The 22,180-nt window shown below is 42.5% G+C and overlaps 1 protein-coding gene across 2 annotated transcripts in view; it reads left to right on the top strand.

Annotated features, from left to right (window-relative positions):
* celsr3 (cadherin, EGF LAG seven-pass G-type receptor 3) overlaps positions 1–21,023 on the top strand; it is a 127,609-nt gene extending 106,586 nt beyond the window's left edge. For both annotated transcript variants that reach the window (XM_074644701.1, XM_074644703.1), the window contains 11 exons: positions 2,639–2,813; positions 5,179–5,291; positions 6,547–6,626; positions 7,740–7,866; positions 8,138–8,257; positions 10,964–11,061; positions 11,598–11,689; positions 11,890–12,063; positions 13,234–13,428; positions 14,427–15,477; positions 16,734–21,023. In XM_074644701.1, coding sequence (XP_074500802.1) covers positions 2,639–2,813; positions 5,179–5,291; positions 6,547–6,626; positions 7,740–7,866; positions 8,138–8,257; positions 10,964–11,061; positions 11,598–11,689; positions 11,890–12,063; positions 13,234–13,428; positions 14,427–15,477; positions 16,734–16,761 — 2,253 coding nt within the window. In that variant the 3' untranslated portion in view covers positions 16,762–21,023. The remainder of the gene's footprint in view (positions 1–2,638; positions 2,814–5,178; positions 5,292–6,546; positions 6,627–7,739; positions 7,867–8,137; positions 8,258–10,963; positions 11,062–11,597; positions 11,690–11,889; positions 12,064–13,233; positions 13,429–14,426; positions 15,478–16,733) is intronic.
* Positions 21,024–22,180: the final 1,157 nt, after the last annotated feature.

Genomic DNA, 22,180 nt, shown 5'->3' on the forward strand with positions numbered 1-22,180 from the left:
GCTGCTAACGTTAACTAGCTCTCCTTCTGCCGATTTCAACAGGGATTTGTTGTTCAATTCAATCTGCACACCGTTGATTAGCGGCACGGCAAACCCACGCCCCGGAGTTTGCCTGGGCAGGAGGGTTAAACGAAGCCTCGCAAATAATTTGCATCGATGATTTTTGGTAATCAAGTCACTCAAGTTTCTGGAGGAATATTTCCAGCCCCAGGTCTGAATATTAAGTGTCTGTCCTGTTGGCAGGCTGCAGTCAAACATCCCAGAAAACCTGGGATGGACTCACAAGAAGCTTGTTCATTAGACGTTGGAGCATTTTGTCAACTGTAAACCTCAAAGATTTTGACAGAGGGAGAGTCGAAGCGAATCTGATTTCAGTCCTTGCAACTTAAGGCAAAACAGGATGGATGGACAGCTTGAGCCTTTTAAGCTGTAATCCTCCTTGTCTGGTGTTTATATTAATTAAGAAATCAAACCAGACTGTTTGTTCTCACTTCATTTTGTTACACTTGGTATTCAAAGCATGACTTTGAAGGCTGGTTGTCAGTTGCCAGCAGCCATCTATTTTAACTCACAAATTTGTGCCTTTACAAGTTATTAGATTTACTTTTTTACTTCTGACAAACAGCACCACAGTTCTCTCAGAAGACAGTGACGTGCCCTTTCAGATGTGTAGGTGCCGTAATTCAGAGCCACTTGAGTTTGAATGGCATCTTTCTCATCTGGTTAAAGAAACAACACAGACCGAAGACCCCAGAGTTCAAATAAACCACTTCAGACATGCTCGAATGCAGCCGGAGGGTAATTTCTCAGAAATTATTCATGGAGAAGTTCAGCGTCACTGCCAAATCAAACAGCAGCACTTAACTGACAAAAGTGATTTGGAAGTTTATCTCCGGCCCTGACAAAAAGTACTAAGATTCATTCCTCATAATATGCAATCTAAACCATGGCAGTACAGACCTCAGATATTTATGTTATCATCTATTAGCGCTGATTTGACATCCTCTCAGCATTCATGCAGCATTATTTATGGCATAAAGACAAAGTTTTCCACGTCCATCAATACTATTTCGTGGATATTTCAAAAGATGAAGAGGAATACATCAACCATGGACCAAGCTGAAGTTTTATAAATATCTCTCCAAAATGATTCTTAATATGTATTACTAATACTGATATGCTGTTTGTAGCAGTTCATTACCTTAAAAGCTCATGAAAGCTTGAAATATACGATTTTTAAATTCAAACAATTGGAGAAAATATGTTTCAACAGAGCTGATAATTCTCATTAAAGGTACAATGTGTAGGATTTGGCGACATCTAGTGGTGTGGTTGCAGACTGCAACCAACTGAGTATCCCTCCGCTCACTCCTCCCTTTCCAAGACTGTGGTAACGAGAGCCACCGAGTACAAAACCGTGGTAACGCCGTTCGCCTCGCTCAGAGGCCATCCTTACTATAATAACACTACTGTAAGCTGCCCTCACATGATAAGACATTTGCTCTTCACTCACCGCGAGGTCGGGCACAGAGCCTTGCAGAGGCAGCAGGTAAAATATGTCACCAAAAACAGGGAAAGGAACACCATTCACCGTTTCTAGGCAACAACAACAGTTCCAGTTGATCTCATTGGTTGCACTTTGTTGTTTTTGTTTTTTTATTTAGTGCGAAGAGACATAACAGGTGATGCAAAACAAGACAAAAAAAAGAACAGTACATTGGGTAACATGACGGTAACAGTACCGGTAACGTAATAATCTGGGGTTAGTCCTTCGATTTGCCTGGTGGTACTACAGTTTTGCACTCTGCGGCTCACGTTACTGCAGTTTCACAAGCTTGTCGGAGAACTACGGTGGCCTTCAGGTAACGTAAAAACCTGAAAGGCTCTTTCGAGCCAGTGTTTGGTTTGTCCGTTCTGGGCTACTGTAGAAACATGGCGGACTCCGTGAAGAGGACCCGCTCCCTATGCCTATATGAAGGACTCATTCTAAGCTAACGAAAACACAACGATTCTTAGTTTCAGGTGATTATACACTAATGAAAACATAGTTACGAATATTATATTCAATTTCTGCTAATAGATCCCCTAAAATGTTACACACTGTTCCTTTAAAACCAGGAGACGAGTTAGCATTATATTGGTTTCTTGCTGTTTTTACCATCGTAAACAGATTATGTTACATGAAGGCTTTCAGACTTTTACACACATAACTGCCATGACAACCACATTACCTGCCAGGGCGTTCTTTACTAAGAACGCACCCTTGGGTGTTATTTCTATAATTCAGCACATTAACAACATTCATTTACATTCATATCAGGTATTTTGAGCATTTCCTGGAGACAAACTGTAACATGCTGCCATAAACTCTGTTCATTAGTCGCGTTGGTAATTAAATCATGAATGGCTGTTACTTCATCGCTGACACCTGCTGCGTTGTAATAAAGACATGTTGGTCGCTTGCCAGGATGTCTGCTCTGCAACTGTCACCAAATCAATACAAGGGATTATATTTCTTATTTCTCACAATCTTATCATCTTGTTTCATCCCTGCTTCTCCTCTTTTCTTTCTCCTTCTGCTATCTTCACCTTTTCCTCCTTCCTTCCTTTAATTATTCTCTTTCTCGCCCCCGTCCAGTTCCTGTGTACGGTCGTCGCCATTCTCCTGCATTACTTCTTCATGTCCACGTTTGCCTGGATGTTCGTTGAGGGCCTTCACATCTACCGGATGCAGACCGAGCAACGCAATATCAACTATGGCGCCATGAGGTTCTACTACGCCATTGGCTGGGGCGTGCCCGCTATTATCACAGGTAACACATACACAGTAATGAGGAAATTTTCCCGACGGTTAATAAACCGGTGTTACCGATTACACCGGACATTTTCCAAGAATAAATGACGCTCAATATACGTAGAGTGCTTACTTTGATCATTAACGTTGGATGGCTGTGTCTCTGGCATCTCTGGTCGAGCTTTCGCTGCCGAGCTGCAGGTTTCCAACTGGCGCCGCTGCGCCTCACACACCGGCTGTGAACGCTCCGTCCTCCTCACGGTTAATGCCTCATTAACGTTATGGTTCCCTTATAGATAGGCGAAGTCCCGCCCCTACCGGTGGACCACCATGGGACCTTGTTTCGGAAAAGTATAGTATAGTAGTTAACGGCGAGAGACAAATACCTTTTCAATATCTTTGAATTGCGTCATGAATCCCACATATGATGTTTGTCAATTTAAAACATAATTATGCAAGTTAAGAAAGTCGCAGTTTGTTGAAAAACTGTTGAAGTATCAGACTGTGAAAATACGTAATTAGAAAAACTAAACACACCCATCAAAAAAGCAAAACGACAGTAGGGACGGTGGGCAATGTTGTCGGTGTGTGCACGACCATCATGTAACACGTTGTAACATCAACTACCGCTGCAGCCTACTAAGCAGTCACACACATGCAGACACGTAAGATCTCTGTGATATGTGTCGGGAGCGTGTCTATGCATCAAAGTCCTCGCCTCATTTATACATTCATGACAACACACACGGTCATATATGTGCACAGACACGCACATCACACACACATTAACAGCGAGTCTGGCTGTGTAGATAAGGTGTCCTATTGACACTCATATTAAACAGGTTTCTGTGACATTTTAATATAGAGATAGTAAAGCACACACACACACACACAGACGCAGGCAATTTCTTCCTTGACACATACGGTAAGCAAGTAATATCTGTCTGCTTTTTTCTGTCTCCCTCCTTCTTTTACACACACACACACGCACACACACAAACACACACAAACACACACACACATGCTGTCAACTCCCCTCTATCTGTTGCTGTTTCTTTCACTGTCACACACTGACCGCTGCCTCACCTTGCCTCAAGAGTGGATCTGTCTCCCACAACACACACACACACACACACACACTGGCTGCATGTCTCTTTCCTCGGGCTCAGAGGTGTGTTTAATCTGTCTGTCCGTCTTTATTCAGGCTCTTCCTGTCTCTCTCTTACTTTTGCAATTCAATTTAAAAAATCTTTATACCAACAACTGTCAAAACCTCGACAGTTGTCCAAACAAGGAATAAAGACTTCACAGTACATGCCACAAATCTCCCAGCAGCCTCGTCTGATGCCAACATGGAGATGTGGTCTGGTCGTACAAATAATGGATGAATAAAAAATTACTTGTCATGATTAAGCAGATAATGTGTAAATTGTTGTGGTGTGGATGGTCGTGAGTTCAGTAATGTTCTCGGTGAAAATGATTTGCAAACAAATCTAGGGCTGCAACTAACGACTGTTGTCATTGTAGATTAATTTATTGATTATTTTCTCGATTAATCGATTAGTTGTTTGGTCTATAAAATGTCACAAAATGGTGAAAAATGTCGATCAATGTTTCCCAAAGCCCAAGATGACATCCTCAAATGTCTTGTTTTCTCCACAACTCAAAGATATTCAGTTTACTGTCATAGAGGAGTAAAGCAACCAGAAAATATTCACATTTAAGAAGCTGGAATCAGAGAATTTTGACTTTATTTTCTTTAAAAAATTACTCAAACCGATTAATCGATTATCAAAATAGTTGCCGATTAATGTAATAGTTGAAAACTAATCGATTAATCGTTGCAGCTAAAAACAAATCCAAAAATGATGTGGATTTTATCTGTACTGTTTTTTCTTTAGCGCTAGTCTCCTTCAAAACACACAAGTTCAATTAGCTCATGCAGTCACAACTTGAGAGAATCAGGTGGATATTAGTGTAAAATAAATACAAAATAGCTACAACATTTGGCTCATATTAATGTTAGATGGTAATTTATCAGAAGCATCAGTGATTAACTCCCTGTACAAATCGGTACTGGGACTGAATCAATATTCTGAAAACGTATATTGACATCTCTGAAAGCAGAATAATGTAATCATGCATTTACAGTCACTGTTTCCAATGAGCTGATTACCTTCAACGTGATGTTTCATCACCTGAAATTATTATCTAAAAAATATCTAATGATTAAAAGATGAATAGCTAACATTACCTGAGATGTGTTCTGTTATGTCTCTGACCTTTCCTGCCACTGTCATTCAGGTAATTACATGCTGTCACATCCTGTACTGCCTCTCTCTTCCTGTCTGATGTGACCGTCTGTCTCTGTCTCTTGGCTGCAGGCCTGGCGGTGGGTTTGGACCCAGAAGGTTACGGGAACCCAGACTTCTGTTGGATCTCCATCTATGACAAACTCATCTGGAGCTTCGCTGGTCCAATAGCCATCGTCATACTGGTAACTGTCTAACTGTCTGTGTAATATACTGTAGTTAATGCTAATGTATGCACACACAGTTGAATAAAAATATAGTGCAAACAGTAGGGTTGGGGAAAAAAAGTCGATTCACCTATGCAACGCATTTACGATTTTGTAATCCATTTTTTAATTTATAAAGAGAGAGCTCAGAGCTGGCGTCAGACTTGGCAAAGTTAGCAGAAGTATACACGTGACTAAGGTTTACAAAATAAGGTTTTAACAAAGTGTATATACAAAATACATATATGGAAATAAGATTAATTCGATTACATAAACCAGAAGTATAAAACTCTGACTACATACAGACACAAAATCGAGCATTTATACTCTATCAATTTAGATATTTTCCAAAGTAAAAGTCCCTAGAAGTGTATGATTTAACTTTCCCCCATGGTCTAGTGTTAAAAAAGTTAACAAAAATCATAATAAATTGTAATATTGAATCGCAATACTTGTAGAATCGCAATACATATCGAATCGGCACCCAAGTATCATGATAGTATCGAATCGGGAGATAAGCATATCGTCCCAAAATGATCTGCAATAGGTGCTTATAATCATAAAACCTAGTGCAGATAAGCTTAACTCAGCTTAATAGGCTTGATATCATCCTAAAGTAAACTCTTCCTCAAATAGAAATGTACATAAACTTGGCTCCTTATTCCCTGCCTTTGAAATCACTGGCTGGATACTCTCCCAAAATTGACCAAATCATATCATTAGTGGCTGCGCTCCAAATGAATAATACAAACACAACCCACTTGAACTCTGCAAGACCATAATTTTAACAACTTCACTGCAACATCGTAGACAGGAAACTGTGCCAGGTTTTTATAATGCTTGTGAATAATTTCAGTGCAGCGTAGCCAGTAATCAGTCTCATTCATTTCTAACCTTTAGTCATACCTGTATTTATTTCCTTTTTTTTCTTTCCATCCTTCTGTTGTGTCTTCGCTTCTTCTGTATAATTCATTTATTCAGCGATTTCATTTCTTTCCTTCACTAATTTGTCTATTTGTTGTTTAAAGGAGGAACCAAAACAGAATTGAGAAGCAATTCATAGTCTTGAATGTCTTTGTCCTTTAATAAATGTACCTTTTTTTCCACATTGATGACTATTTTATCCACATTGATTTTGTTTCATCTGTTTATCCTCATCCGTGTTGTTGCTGTCGGCAGTTATTGATTAGCTGGAATGCATTAAAAATGTTTGTATTGATTTCCCTCTATCCAGATGAATGGAGGGATTTTCATGATTGTAGCCAAGATGTCCTGCAATCCCTCTCAGAAGGAGACCAAGAAGCTCCCCGTCATGTGAGTACCCACCCACCAGGGTTAAATTACTTTGTTGTGTATTTTTCATCACGGTATGTAAGCCCACAGTACTTTTCATGTTTTGGGGAAAGTATTGCTTTATTTCAGGCTTCAGAGGGTGCTGTATAAAGATGGCACTTTAAAGATGGTCTGGTGACTTCAAAATAGCCTTTGCTGAACCTAGTTGAAGCACGAAAAATGAAATATGAATTACTATACAGCATACATAACAAGTGACTACCAACAACCTCAATAAAACTATAAACTATAAATCTCTGCTTAAATTTCCAAACAGCGTGGCTTTTTATCTTTTGTGTCTGCCGACATATGAGCATCACAAAGCCGTGGGGAGTGTAGATTTGAAAAATGTTTTGTGACTGGTGAACTAACGGAGCAGAGGGGAATTCATCTGTGTCATTCAGTCAATGTTGATTTGATAGACAATGATCATGTCAGTTCTTGTTATTGATCACATCACATGTGCATAAACGACACAAGGAAATCCCCTTAACCCCTCTTTGCCTCGCTCCCACATCTCTGCCTCAGTATTCATCCTGTGGTTTCTCTGCTGCCGTCTTTTCCTGCTGGTTCTCACTTCCTGTCACTCTTGTGTTTCTGTCCCTAAATTTCTTCATTACCCGTATCGTGGGCATCAATAAAGAATTGTCTGTGTGCAGATAATGGATAGATGTCTAATGACCACATTGTTATGATGTCAGAAGTAAAAGTATATTGTGGTATGAGGTGGCAAGAGCTGGTTAACTAGCCAGCAAAGTAATCAGTGTTATTATTGACATCCCAGTCTAAGCTTATTAACCGTGTCATTAGCTTGTACATCCAAGTTGTACATGTAGAGATTAGGGATGTCAAGATACCAGAAATTTGGTTGATACCGATACCAGTGAAATTCCACAATTTTCGATACCAATTCAATACCATGGTAAATAAACAAAAGTAAAACTATAAATCCCATGTACTTTAACATACACTCATTTATTAGGAGTTTGCATTTTTTTTTTTAAATAATGTTATTTACTATTATTATTTATTACTGTACTTCTCATATTTTGTCAGAGCTTCTCCCCCACTGACTGTCTGTGTTTCTTTCTCCAGTGCTACTATCCGTAACGCCTTCCTGCTGCTGCTGGTGGCCACCTCCACCTGGCTGTGTGGTCTGATGGCTGTGAACAACAGCATCGTGGCTTTCTACTACATATTCGATGTCCTCTGCCTCGTGCAGGTATGAACAATGTGCATGTTTACATATATACATGTTGGTTTACTCTAGCACTGATTCAACATCCATCTAGTTCATTACAGCTTTTACATTCTTACATACAGTACGTCAAAATTACTGGCCAAATAATAGTTATTTTTGCTTGAATAAAAAGAATAACAAGGTAGTGCGTGTCCAAAGGAGAAGACATTATAAAACATCTGCAAGGATCTTGCAGATTAGCACCTTAAACTTAAACTTTCTACCGCTCTCTCTCTCTCTCTCTCTCTCCCAGGGTCTGTCGGTGATGCTGGTCTTCACTGTGTTCAACTCCGAGGTTAAGGAGGCGTGGAGCGTAGCCTGTCTGGGTAAGAAGAGCCCCGGAGAAGACCCACCGAGAGCACCACAGAACACTGTGAGTTACACACACACACACAGTTACACACACTCTGCAGCTCGTCTCTGCTGAACCTAAAACTTTTTATTGTCGTCTGATATCTTGGTCTGAAATAACATTACTATGCAATCATTTTCACAGCGTATTAGGCTTATGCCGATTGGCTATCGGATTGTATAAGGGATGATCGACAATGTTTTTTTCCTAGACCATTATTACGATGATTTTATCAGATCTAAGTTGTTGTAAAAATAATCTAGAATCATTTAATGATGTTTCTGGTGGAACGCTATGTCCACCCGCTGAATCCTGTTAATCAGCACGAGTGCAAAGTGAATTTTAAATCCTTATAAACTGCCTCCTTTCTATGGATCTGACACCCTGCATCTCTGTTCTCTGAATGCCTGCACACCAAAACTTTGCTCTGCGCTCCATAAGAGTAGTTACATTTATGGATATGATTTGGATTGTGATATAACAGATAAGATAATAATGTTAAACGGAACATAATGCTGTGATATAGTCAGCACATTGTGTTAATAAATATTTTAAAATATTTGAATCATTTACATGAGCTATAATATTATAAAGTGATGGTTATTATTCCACAATAATGACTTGCGGGGTGAATCTAAGACCCTGATGTGAAGCTGTAAATCGTCTCAAAGCCATTTACTATGTTTTATTCTGTTCCACAGTATTCTCTAAATGCACATCCTCACTGCGTCCATTACTAGAGCAGCACAAAGGCCCTCCTGCCCTCCATTCCTCCTTCCCTCCATCCACCCATCCATCTTTCCTGTCCTCGCTGTCTCCTCTCCTTCTGCCTTCAGGGTCTGTCGCTGACCCAAATAAAACAATATACCGACCAGTGGAGCCCGGCCCGCTCTTCAGCCCACTTCTACAAAAGCACTGTGCAGTGTGTGTGTGTGTGTGTGTGTGTGTGTGTGTGTGTGTGTGTGTGCGTGCGTGTGTATCTGTGCGTGTGCGTGTGTGTAACCCTATCCTGTCTTCACATATTTTCTTCAGTCTCTTCCCTCTCGTATGTGTTTTTTTAGTTCATTGCACTCTGCTTTCTTTAGCCTCATTATCTCTCCTCTGTGCTACTGCCAGTGTGTGTGTGTGTGTGTGTGTGTGTGTGTGTGTGTGTGCGTGTGTGTATGTGTGTGTGTGTTTGTGTGTGTGTGTGTGTGTGTGTGTGTGAGAAGGTGTGTGTGTGTGTGTGAGAAGGTGTGTATGCATGTGCACAGTCCAATATCCCCTTTTTATCCCTTCTTCTATCCAGTGAACTTCATATGTGGCCTGGATGTGTGTGTGTGTATGTGTGTGTGTGTGTGTGTGTGTGTGTGTGTGTGTGTGTGTGTGTGTGTGTGTGTGTGTGTGTGTGTGAAGGTGTGTGAAGGTGTGTTGGTTTATACGTAGTTCATTTCACCCTTTTAACCCCCATTTCCTGTGAAGCTCTTCCGATCCATCACTGAGCCATATGGGGCAAAATAACTGCACGTTTCCAAAACTATTATTAGACACAAATGACCACCTATTCGCATCCTAACGCCTATCTGACTCACACCGTGTGATACGTTATTTATGACTGCAGTGGCCTAATACAGTATAGTATATAAAAACTGTATAGTAGCTTCTGCTCCACGAGCTTAGCCTCTTATTTATTTTTTTCCTGGTCAGCTTTCAGTAACTATAACAGCTCCCATAAGTCTCGGGAAGCTGTAGTAAAATATCATGCAGGTTGTTTTTGAAGCTAACGAAAGGAAATATGTCTTGACATGGTTCTTAAATTTAAGCCACCTATTATAGTACTAAGTAGGGCTGTACCCGAATCAGATTTTTTTTAATTCAAATCAGATTTGGCTGTTCAATACGAAGATCTGACTACTAGTTCGTATTTATTCACATTATCTGACAATCAGAAAATCCATTGGCGTGACTTTTAGTGATGATTTCGACCACATTAACATTGTCAAATAACGTCTGCCACAGTTTCATAACGAATAAAAAATATTTTTATACTTCTCAACCGGTGGGGTCCACACAGTCTGCCCGGGGGATTCAACTCGGTGGGTCAGGGATGGCCGCTCGGTGTGGGCGGATCCCCTCGTGGGACCTCAACCCTGTGAGGGCACCAGGGTGCGCCACGACTGGCTCTCGGCCTGGAAAGGCCCGGGGTGAAGGTGGCTCGTGGCTCCGGCTGTGAGCATTACAGCACCCCTCGCCCAGACCTCGCCGCTTTCCGGGGCTGTTTAGTGTTTGCTGCGCCCTCTCTCCCTACGGGGACTGAGGGACGGGGCCCCCTCGCTCAACTTCAACTGTCAGCCGGGCCGGACTGTCCTCCGAGGTGCGAGGTGTCTGCGGCGTTCCAACCCGTCTTGAAACTCAGACCCTGTCTCATTTACCATGTTTTGTAGGTACTGTATGTCATGTAGCATAAAACGACGGCTCGACTTAAAGAATTTCATGTCGACTGAAGGGTCACTGACAATGATTCGATTCATCGACTTTCAGTTGGCAGCTCTAGTACTAAGTACTCGTTATCTTAGGATATGGATAGGAGCACAAGTAGCCCATAATGAGGGTGGGATTTCAACTCTTGATACAGTGCAGTATGTGGTGTAAGTGCAGCCATGTTTAAAAAGCATCATGAGGGAGGAAATTAGTTTTTATTTTTCATTAAAATGATTGACGTAAGTCTCTCAACCTTGTTGTGTTCAGGCTCAGAACCCCTATCACAATGCATCTCTGCTGGAGCAGAGCGGGCTGCACCGCATCACCCTGGGAACCTCCACCATCTCCTCCGTCAGCTCCGCCAGGTATGTAAATACACAACGGTTCACTTCACACACACATGATGCACACACACATCAACAGCTTTCACCAACAAACTAGAAATGAATTTGGTTGGGAAACATCCACACCATGGCTGTTAGAGTAGATTAAAACCAGCATAACTCCTCCTGTAGTTCAAGAGCAAATGGTTTAATACCAACAATGTTCAAGTGATAATAAATTATAAAATTATTTGGGAGAAAGTTGCTTCAGGGAGGAAATTCCCTCGCTAACAAAAAACCCTGTCGTGCATTTAGTGGGTCAGTGGGGTAAAGATGAAGAAGATTGGATGGAACAATGTACTGTAGTGTATGTAGAGCAACACTAATGTACTCTGAGAGTGGCTGTTGGTGTCTTCACGGCTCAGTGAGTGCCTTGTCTGTCTTTATGTGTGTGTGTGTGTACAGTACACACTATTAGTGTATATGGATGCTCTCTGTTTTTAATCTGTATCCTGCATGACTGCATATACAGTATACTGAGTGTGAGTGCGCTCACTTCTCTCCTCTTTCCCCATTAGAGAAAATCTTTTGGCTCGTCAGACTCTGGAACAAAACATCGTCCAAACTGGAGCAACAGACCTGGATGTCGCCATGTTCCACAGAGATGGAGGTGAACACACAAACACACAGTCTTAACGAGCAGCAGGGACACTTTCTCCATATCTTCACCCCTGTTTCTCTCATTTTCATTAAAGATTAAGCTCACATCACAATGGAGAATAACAACGCCAGCTCTCCTTCTTCTTTATTCATTTTCTCCTTCCCTCCTCTCACTTGTTTCCTCTCTCTCTCTCTCTCTCTCTCTCCTAGGTGAGGATTCGGACTCAGACTCCGACCTCTCCATGGAGGAAGAGCGCAGCCTCTCCATCCCTTCCTCTGAGAGCGAGGACAACGTCCGTCTCCGTGGGCGCATCCAGCGGCGATTCAAACGCTCCAATCACAGCGAGCGTCTTCTCACAGAGCCCACCCACAACGGCACCAAAGGTAGACGGAGTACTTTAGTGATTTTCAAATGATTTATCTCTAAGTTTTCACTAGTTTTTGCTTTTTAAGGCATTTCTTGTCACAGTTAAAAAGCCAGTAATGTTTGGAATAATAGAAGATTTAGGAGTCGCCAGTTAACCTGACCGGCATATCTTTGGTTTGGAGGACGTAACCCACACAAGTATGGCAATTTAGGTCCCTGCTATAGAAAGAAGTCCACTCTTTCTCAGATATGTGGAAACATACAACACGTGTAGGCACAAAAACACACAACAATAGAAAATGTCAGTCATTAATCAATACCTTCTTTCTTCAGATACACATGGAAAGATATCATGCATAATTGAGTTTATGCACTTCAAAGTATGTGATATATAAATGTCATGTATATGTAGAGTTCTGTGAAAGGTTTCACTGTGAGAAAAGGCCAGACGTGCAAATCTATAAATCCATATAAGTAATCAATTTTTAGCCTAATAAGCCATCTGGATCATATGAACTCTGTTGAGGGTAAAACATGGACCAAAGCTGTCAGTTGAGTAGAGGAGGACAGAATCCAGGTGGCCAGTACAGACCAATCAATTCATCGATGCAGTCAAAGTGAAGGGCCGGAGCCTTTTTACTGGAAGTCACAGTTTGAAGATGACGTCCGATTCGTTGTGACAAAGCATTAAACCCTCATCGATTCAGTGAAGCCGTCGACTGACCAGAGGATTGTGCATAGCTGAGTAAAGGCCTTTACACACCAGGGGCGTAACAAATAAACAACATGAAAATGGGAAATACTTGACTGCAAATATTTCGCATCAAAACGAAAAAAAAGAAAAGAAAAAAGACTACACAAACCTAAACCACAACAAATAAATGATGTACATATAACAGATAGTAACTGTAAATTAAAAAACAAAATAGGAGAAAAAATGGTAATAAAATAATAATAATATAAATTAATAAATACAAATTATAAAATTAAATGAAAATTATAATAAGTTCGATTTTTAAATGTTTTCCCTTTTCTTCTCTTAATCACTACTTCAGTGAGCTTTTTTGTTTCGTCATCATTGGTTGATAAAGTCTTGACCTGACTTGAGAACATGTTTGTGTAAAAAGGAGTCAGTTTTTGGAACGACAGAGTAACCAGAAAGTGTTTGTTCTTTTTGTGTGTTACAGATCTGGATGGTAATGACCTCCTGTCCTACTGGCCCGCTCTGGAGGAGTGTGAGACCCACAGCCTTCAGAAGTGGGGCTCAGAGCGCCCCCTGGGGGGCGATTACAGCAAGGACGCTGCCAACAACAACCAGACGGACGCAGCGCTGACCAGTGGGGACGAGAACGGCCTCACCCAGCCACACAGGCACCGCAAGGGTGAGAGAAACACTAATACATTTTGGATTCACTTTTAATATTCTAATCTTTGGTTTGTCCTTCCTGTATGTATAATGCATAAAAGCATGGCTTATAAATTAAATGGTAGTGGAGACAATGGCACACGGACACTGACTATGAAACCTTTAAAAACTTTATAAAGTAAATGTATTTAACATTGATTACCAGACTTGTTCTTATAAGAAATAGTATTTTTGTTTCTCTTTCTTTCTTTGCTATAAATATCTACTCTTGCAACAAGTCATATGATAGTTACATTTGCATCTTTTTGGCCGTGCATCTTTAGACATCAGTGTCTGGCTTGTCAGCTATAAAAATATTATATCCTGTCTGACTGATGCAGTCCCCGTCATCAGGATGAAAATGGGGCCTTTTGCCAAGAGGAAGATGGAGGAGATGTCAGCTGTGTGAGCTGAAGCAGCAAAACATAATTTAACACACAGCTCAATAACTGAGAACTTATCTGCTGTATGTGCAGTTTACATTTGAATTATTTCAGCACACCCTCCATGTGACCCTAGCAGTGCTAGATGTAGCCTCAGTCTAAATCTGCCCCTAAAAGCATGGGTGATACTGTATGTAGAGTGCAGTGTGTATACTCAGAATACATACATATATAATTAGCACATGCACACATACACACAAAGGTGCACCACACATGCAAAAACACACACTGAGAGTGAGTAAGAATAAATCACTCATGTTGCCTGGAAGCCTGGGTGACATTTTAGTGAACCTATTAATAGACGAAGCACATGAACACACACACACACACACACACACACACACACACACACACACACACACACACACACACACACACACTGCTTCCTCCTGTGACTTCACTCTCTTCTATTCCCTCATCACACTTCCTACCTCCTGCTTTTCCACCCTCACCTTCAAACCTCTGCACTTTTTACTCTCTTGTCCTGTCTCCTCCTCTAATGGAGTCTCCTGTTCTTATTTTCTCGTCTCAGGCATCCTGAAGAATCGTATCGGCTGTCCCCCGGCACTCCAGGGTCTTTCCACCATGGGCCGGGTCCCCAGTGAGCTCAACTGGTACCGAACCTCTACTCTGGGCCACCGGGGCGTTCCTGCAGCCTCGTACGGTCGCATGTACTCCGCCACGGCTGGTGCCGGCGGAGGTTCCGGCTCTCTCTCCCAACCTGCCTCCCGCTACTCCTCCAGGGAACACCTGGACTCGCTGTCCCGGAGGCAGCTGTCCAGGGATCCGCTCGGGAGGCAGACGGTGGGGGGGTCGAGGGACCGACTGGACTCCCGGGGTTCCAGGGAAAACCTGGATCTCTTACCCAGGAGGAGAGAGATGGGGCTGGGGCAGGGAGCAGGACTAGGGGGCCTGGGGCTGGATCACCAGAGAGTCTCATCATCCAGGGAGAACTTGACAGGATCCAGGGACAGACTGGACAACCATGGTAGCGTCCACGCCTCCAGGGAGGACTTGAGTGGAAACGGAGGGGCTGGAATGGAGGGATACCTCAGCGGATCGAGGTCGCAGCTGAACTCGCTGACTCGGCGGCAGGCCTCGTCCCGGGAGCACCTAGGAGGGGCGTTGATGAGCAGTAGGTCGAGGGAGCAGCTGGAGACCAACGGAAGCGGTGCCCAGGCTCAGCCGTGTCGGGAGTGGCTCCGCACGCTGCCTCCCCGTCAGCCCTCGCACCCCGACCAGCCTCCCTCCTCCTCCCCTCCTCCCCCCATCCATGAGGAGCCCCAGCAAGAGCAGCACCCGGCTCACGCCAGAGGACGACTGGACTCCGCTCCTCCATGTAGGTACACCGGTCAGACTGTCCCCCAGGGCGCAGGTTCAAATCCGAACCCTCTAGGTCGACAACCGTCCAGTGAACACCTGGATATTCTGTCCTCCATTCTGGCATCCTTCAGCTCCTCCGTCCTCACTCCTCCCCCCGCTGCCTCGAACCCTGGGCCTAACGGCTCCGCCCATGGACCCTCCCCCTCCCCGCCCCAGTCAGCCGCCTCCCACAGCGTATCTGAAGTCTCCCCCGACTCCGAGTAAGTCCTTCTGTGTTAATATACCTGCCTCCACTAACCCTCTCCTGTCCCTTTTCTATCTTCTGCTACGTCTTTAACTCCTCATCATTTTTGATCCTCTGTAAACAAACTTTTACTTTCCTGCATCTCCATCACCTGATATATCTTCTTCCTCAGCAGCTCCATAGGGATCACGTCCACTCTTCAACTCCTCTCTTGTTGTTCCTCTCCTGTCTTTCCCATCTTCTTATCTCAACCTTACTCAGCTCCCTCTGTTCCACTTCCTACTTTCCAGCGTCTGTACCTGCTCGTCTGTTGTGTCTGTTTTTGTTCTCTCTTCCTCCTCTCTCTTTGTCCTTTTGCCTCTAACAGCTCATTTCCATTATTGCTCCTGCATTTACTGTATTTTTGGTGCCTTCAACTGAAACTCGTGAGCTTGTGTTTACAACATGGGAAATCGTGTACACAATGTGCTTGGCGTTCAAGTGGTTAAGTCGTGAGAACACCGCTGTTAAGCAACCGCATTATTAACGTTACTGTCGGCGTCTAGAAGCCACAGAGGCTAACAATTTAGCAAGTGGGTAACATAATGCAAGAAATGCAAAAGCATAATGACAGAGGAAACAGATTAGGCCGTTGGGAATATCAACATTTTCCTCAGACATATTATAAAATTACGAAGAAAAACAACATACGACTAAAATTACAATATATTAACTTATTATGCGCCAAAAAAATTAACTTCCATGGCCTCCGCCATTCCTGACAACATCAACAAAGACGTCACAACTCGTGAACTCTGAGCTTTCAGTAACTTTCCACTTACGAGGTCGTGAATACCACAAGAGGGGGACGTTCATATGGACTCTTCTAGTGAACACGACCCCATTTGAAGGCACCATTAGTCATTATTATGTGTAAGTGAAATTACAATCAGTAGAAAAGTTGCTGTATAAATGTATCGAAGACTAGAGCGGCAAAGATTAATCGATTAGTTGTCAACTATTAAATTATTCGCCAACTATTTTGATTATCGATTTATCGGTTTGGGTCATTTTTTAGGGGAAAAAAAGTTGAAATTCTCTGATTCCAGCTTCGTAAATGTAAATATTTTCTGGTTTCTTTACTCCTCTATGACGGTGAAATTAATATCTTTGAGTTGTGGACATTTTTCACCATTTTATAGACCAAACAATTAATCAAGAAAATAATCGCCAATGAAAATAATCGTTAGTTGCAGCCTTATTGATGACTTATTTTCCTTTCCTTCCACACAGAGCCAACAGAAGTGAAGGACAGTCTTGATGACAGCCTCCATATCCCTTTATGCATTGTGACAGTGCTTGGAACACCAGGGACAAGTTCAAAGGTCATGGATGCTCCTGAACCAATGGGTCACCCTAGGACGTCGGAGGACTAGAAACAAATTTGGGACAGAGGAGACACAGAGTTGGACAGAAAGTAAGACGGCGTCTCTGAGGATAAAAGAGGTTCTCGTGGGCGGTTTGTACTGTACAAGTTAAGTTTTTCAAGTCCCACCGCCTACAATGATCTGTGACGTTTCTTTGGATGACGAGTCAACCACCTCTACTACCTAAAAGACAAACACAAACTCCTCAGATTTCAAACGTCAGCTTGATCCAGACAACATCCGTCTAAAAGAAGAAAAAAAGACTGTAAATAACATTTTTATACATTTTGTATCTTTTTCATTGGAGATGAAGAAGAAATCTCTTGTGATGTTTTCTTTTTTTTTTAAATGATTGTGTCCGTGTGAGGTTGTGAGTGAGGTTGGTGCGAGTGCAGTCTTGTTCGTTGCTGAGGGAGACGTTTTCCCCTACAAAGTAAAAAAAAAAAAATCCCCAAATTTCTCCCAGAAAACAGTTTTTCCTCGGAAACTTTTCCTCACACTCATCAACTCTGTGTATAGCAACGACAGGGGTCCGGCAATAGTATCTGATGAGATTAAAACCGCGACGTGTGGTTGAAGGGAAAATATCAAAGTAGCGAGAAGTGATTGTAAATAGAGGAAGGGATTATTATAAGAGAAGAAGATGATTGTGAAGAGAAAGATGGCCAACGTTAAGCTAAAACACATGAAGGTTCAGAGTTGGTGGTTCAACTATCAAAGCTCAGTCACGAGCGTCAACTCTTTCAGGAGATTGTGCTGTTTTGTGATCTGCTGTATATGAATGTGACCTTGTCATCTGTGTATCTTTGTGCCTGGTGCTGTCTGAACCAGACCATATCAGCCGATTGGTATTCTGGAGATCTGGCGGGTGACGGTAGATAATATCTTCTCTGTATGGGGCTGTATCATTTAAACACCCACAAGGTATTTTGCTCTTTGATGCATCACGACTCAGCCTGCCTCAAGAGACGCCACGGGAGCAGCCGAATCTCTCTCCGGCAGCATCCAGGAGACTCGTATGTAAAAGCTTCTCCTGCAGAAGTTCTGTGCAAATTCAAGCCAAAGGGACAACTGCTTCAAATCAGTACGATACATCGCTGTTCTCCAGTTTTCTGTAATGAAAAAGACTTGACGCTCTAGATGTAATTCACAGTTTTGTTTTAATCATGATATTTTTTTTCTTTTTAAAGGAACAGTGTGCAGCATTTTGGGGGAATCTATTGGCAGATATGTTTTCATTAGTGTATAATCACCTGAAACTAAGAATCGTTGTGTTTTCGTTAGCTTAGAATGAGCCCTTCATGTCTAGAGAGAGACCTTCACGTTTTACGTTACCTGAAGGCCACCGTAGTTCTCCGACACGCTGGTGAAACTACAGTAACGTGAGCCGCAGATGCAAAACTGTGGTACCGCCAGCCGCCGTCTGACTTCCGTTGCGCCTAAAGTAGGGGTGGAAATCACAAGTTTCATCACAAGACAATATTATATTGATTCTTTGGACAACAATACAATATTTGCTGATATCACAAAGTCTGCCACAATACGATTTGATTCAATTCAGGGGTCTGCGATCCATATGACACAATATCATATGTCCATTTAAAACAATCAGTTACATTTATATGAACTCAGAAAAATCTACTAAAATGATGCTTTGACAATTGTATTACTGGGCTCTTCCAGACATTTAAATAAAAGACAAAGTGTGTAAAGGCGTATCTTAAAGATGACAATATGTACCGATATTTTCACCTTTGCATCGATGATACTGGATCGTTGAATCGATATATCGATCCAGATCGATGTATCGTTACACCCCTATCCTGTAGTAGTGTTATTATGGGTCTAGAGGATGGCCTCTGAGCGAGGCGAACACAGTTTTGCACTCAGCGTCTCACGTTATCGTCGTCCTGGAAAGAGAGGAGTGAGCAGAGGGGTACTCGGTTTGTAATCTGCAACCACACCACTAGATGCTACCAAATCCTACACACTGTCCCTTTAATGATTGTGCCGTGGATTCAAGTTTACTTTTTATTAATAATGAGGCCCTAGATCTGCTCTACATAACCCACTGTGGTTGGCATTATATTTGGCTGCATACTGTATAAGCAAGTGGATTTTGCTTTATTATATACAGGAGGAGAGCGGATCAGAGGGAAGACGTTATGAGTCACATCTCAGATATTTGTTTGGAGACCTGAAAGCTGACCTGCAGTACATATCCAGCATGGTATCTACCGGAATATATGAGCTCGTGTCTGTAGCACTGACTTGTTTTTTTTTGCTTGGCTGAACACAGCTGCTGGGAATTACTTCAGTATATCCTTTATATATGAGAAATTTCCTGACTTCGCTAACAGGCTCGAAAACATCCAACATGAGCTGTCGTTGTTCACACCAGAACAGATTAATACAGATTTGCTCTCATTGTTTAGACCGCCGTACAAAGATGAGGTCCATTGCAAGATCCAGCGTAGCTACTGCAGCGCCTCACCAGTTTGCTGAGGAGAGGAGATGTCAGTTGTGTCAGCGCTTAAAAGCCTCTAAGTGGTTTTGAGATGCAGGTCTTTCCATCAGCGGCTGCTCCTTTCTCACTGCAGGCCTTAAGGTAACAACAACACACGGGCATTTGTAAGCAAGACAGGAAGACGGTCTCCTCCGGCCTTCAGAGGGATTAAGGGATAACACGTAACTGTGTTTTTGTAATGAAAAAAGATGCAGTGGTTCATAAGAGCTGAAGGCAAAATGAGGTTTCTGTATTGCCAAAAATGCTCAATCAGAGAGCAATGTGACAGTCAAACAACACTTGTAATAACAGCAAGACAGGAAGTGGATAAAATAGAGCACAATGAGCATAAGAATAAATCATGAGGTACAAAACCAGACAAGGTTGAAACAAATGAGGTTAGAAACAGTGACTGTGTGGGAAATGTAACTGCAGGGAGGAGGGCGTGGACGTTACTCATCGCAGAGAGGAAGAAAAAAACATGGAAATGCAAAAAAAAGTGGGAAAAAAACACAGACACACCTCATAAATGCATATCTCCCTGCTCTGACCGCTGCTCTGTCATCCCCGTGTCCCTGGGAGGTGACAGTAGATACAGTAGTATTGCCAAAAAATGCTCCTGCAGCTCCACTAGTCTGTTAAAGAGGTAGTACACCACCTAACATATCTGACTTTTCATTCAGCTGCTCCCTTTATTTATTTATTTTTCATCACAGATCCGTTTGTTATCTTCAACTGACGGTACCTTTATCGTGTACAGACATGAGATTTATTTTATTTATTGATAATTTATTGACATTGTATTGATTATTTATGTTGCCATTTTGTATGAGGTCCACATGTTCCTTTTTTTCTGTTTCTTGTGATCTGAGTCTCTCACTGCATCAAATTCACAGATGGAGGGCAAGAAGAGAGGGGAAAGTGAAGATAAAAAGGTCTCTGTTTACAGTGGATTTAATTTGGTTTCTTTATCCAGTCATGGAGGTAGAAATGTGCAAACATTTGACAAAACAAACTTGAACTTCAATCTTATATCGGTGCATTAATTCTCCCCAGAATGTCAACATATCTAAACATATCCAAACTAAAAGTTGAATACTGGGTGTAAATAGTGCAGAGCCCTGTTTCAGAAAGCAGTACAAGTGAAAACTGTGAGTTAGTTATTGCTGAGATCAGGGAAACCCAGCTGCTTTCTGAAACGGAGCCCAGATATGTCTCAAATCTCTACTGTTATAGATCCAAAGCTGAAGCTTTCACATGCACAAAATCAGATCATTAACTGGTAATGTGTGTGCTTTTATACACACGGAAAACTCCAGCTTCAGGTTAATCTGGTTCAGACCAATAGGAGGGCAGACTAAAAGACTAAAACGTTGTGATGTGCTCTGAAAAAGAAAACAAGTTGGGAGGTGAGGGAAGGAAAGAAACTGTGAGAGATAGCCAGGGAGAGGAGGAGGAGGAGGAGGAGGAGGAGGATGAGGAGGAGGAGGATGAGGAGGAGGAGGAGGAGGAGGAGGAGGGATGGGAGATTGTCTTTGTTAGCTTGTGTGTTCATTATGGGATGCCTTCTATCCCGCCGTCGGCAAGGGGACGGCGGCATGGAAACAGCTGTTCCCCCGTTACCGCGGAAACAAGAGAAATGTTGGACATTAAAAAAAAAAGACTTATTCCTACATGGCTGTTGTGTTTATATTTATTCTGTGTGTGCTGTTTCATATTCATGAGAACAGACATTTTCCAGGAGAGAAAAAGTGAGCCGAGGAAACATCCTGACAGGGACATGTTTTTCTGGAAGGCTCTTTCTCTGACTTGTTTTGACTCTCAAAGTATCCTGTCACATTCAGAGGCGTCAGAGATGTTCAGCTGCCACCTCGATACCCAGCAAAAAAAAAAACAGAAGCACCCAGCTGAGACAGAATATAACCAGCCCTAGTTGTAGACCTGCAGGGGCTGAGACAACAACTGTTCAATGCTCCTGTTGCAGGTCGCAGGGCAATGAGGCATGATTAGATTTGTAAATTACAAAAAAAATGTTTGCTTTAAAGGAACAGGGTGCATCAGGGCATCTATTTTATTGTATTGCATTTCTATTGCAGAAATGCCCTATATCTACATAGGGTCACGATATTACAAATCCTGCTTTAGTGAAGGCATGACCCGCCCTAATCTGGCTTGATTGGCTTACTATGATATTCTTGCACTAACCCGAACCAATCTCACTCCTCATGCCTAGACCTAACCAATCAACTAACGAAGGCAGCGAGTACTAGCCAATCAGAGGCAGAGCAGGGTGGTAATTTAGCGAGCAGGTCCTCTTCACGGAGTGTTTCTACAGTAGCCCAGAACGGACCATCCAATCACTGGCTCTAGAGAGAGCCTTTCCGGTTTTTACGTTACCTGAAGGCCACCATAGTTCTCCGACACGCTTGTGAAACTGCGGTAACGTGAGCAGCAGAGTGCAAAACCGTGGCACCGCCAGCTGCCGTCTGACTTCTGATGCTCCCTAAAGTAGTGTTATTATAGTAAGGATGGCCTCTGTTCGAGGCGAAAGGCGTTACCACGATTTTGGACTCGTTGGCTCACGTTACCGCAGTCTTGGAAAGGGAGAAGTGAGCGGAGGGATAATAAGTTGGTTGCAATCTGCAACCACACCACTAAATGTTGCCAAATCTTACACACTGTCCCTTTAACACATACAGATGGAAGACAAATTAAAGGGATATTTTGCTTATTTACTTTTTTATTCACTTGAGTGAGATGAGAAGATCAACACCACCTCTCTCTGTGTTGAAGCCAGAAGGCAGTTA

Source organism: Sebastes fasciatus, chromosome 8, assembly GCF_043250625.1.
Source record: "Sebastes fasciatus isolate fSebFas1 chromosome 8, fSebFas1.pri, whole genome shotgun sequence".
Taxonomy (NCBI): domain Eukaryota; kingdom Metazoa; phylum Chordata; class Actinopteri; order Perciformes; family Sebastidae; genus Sebastes; species Sebastes fasciatus.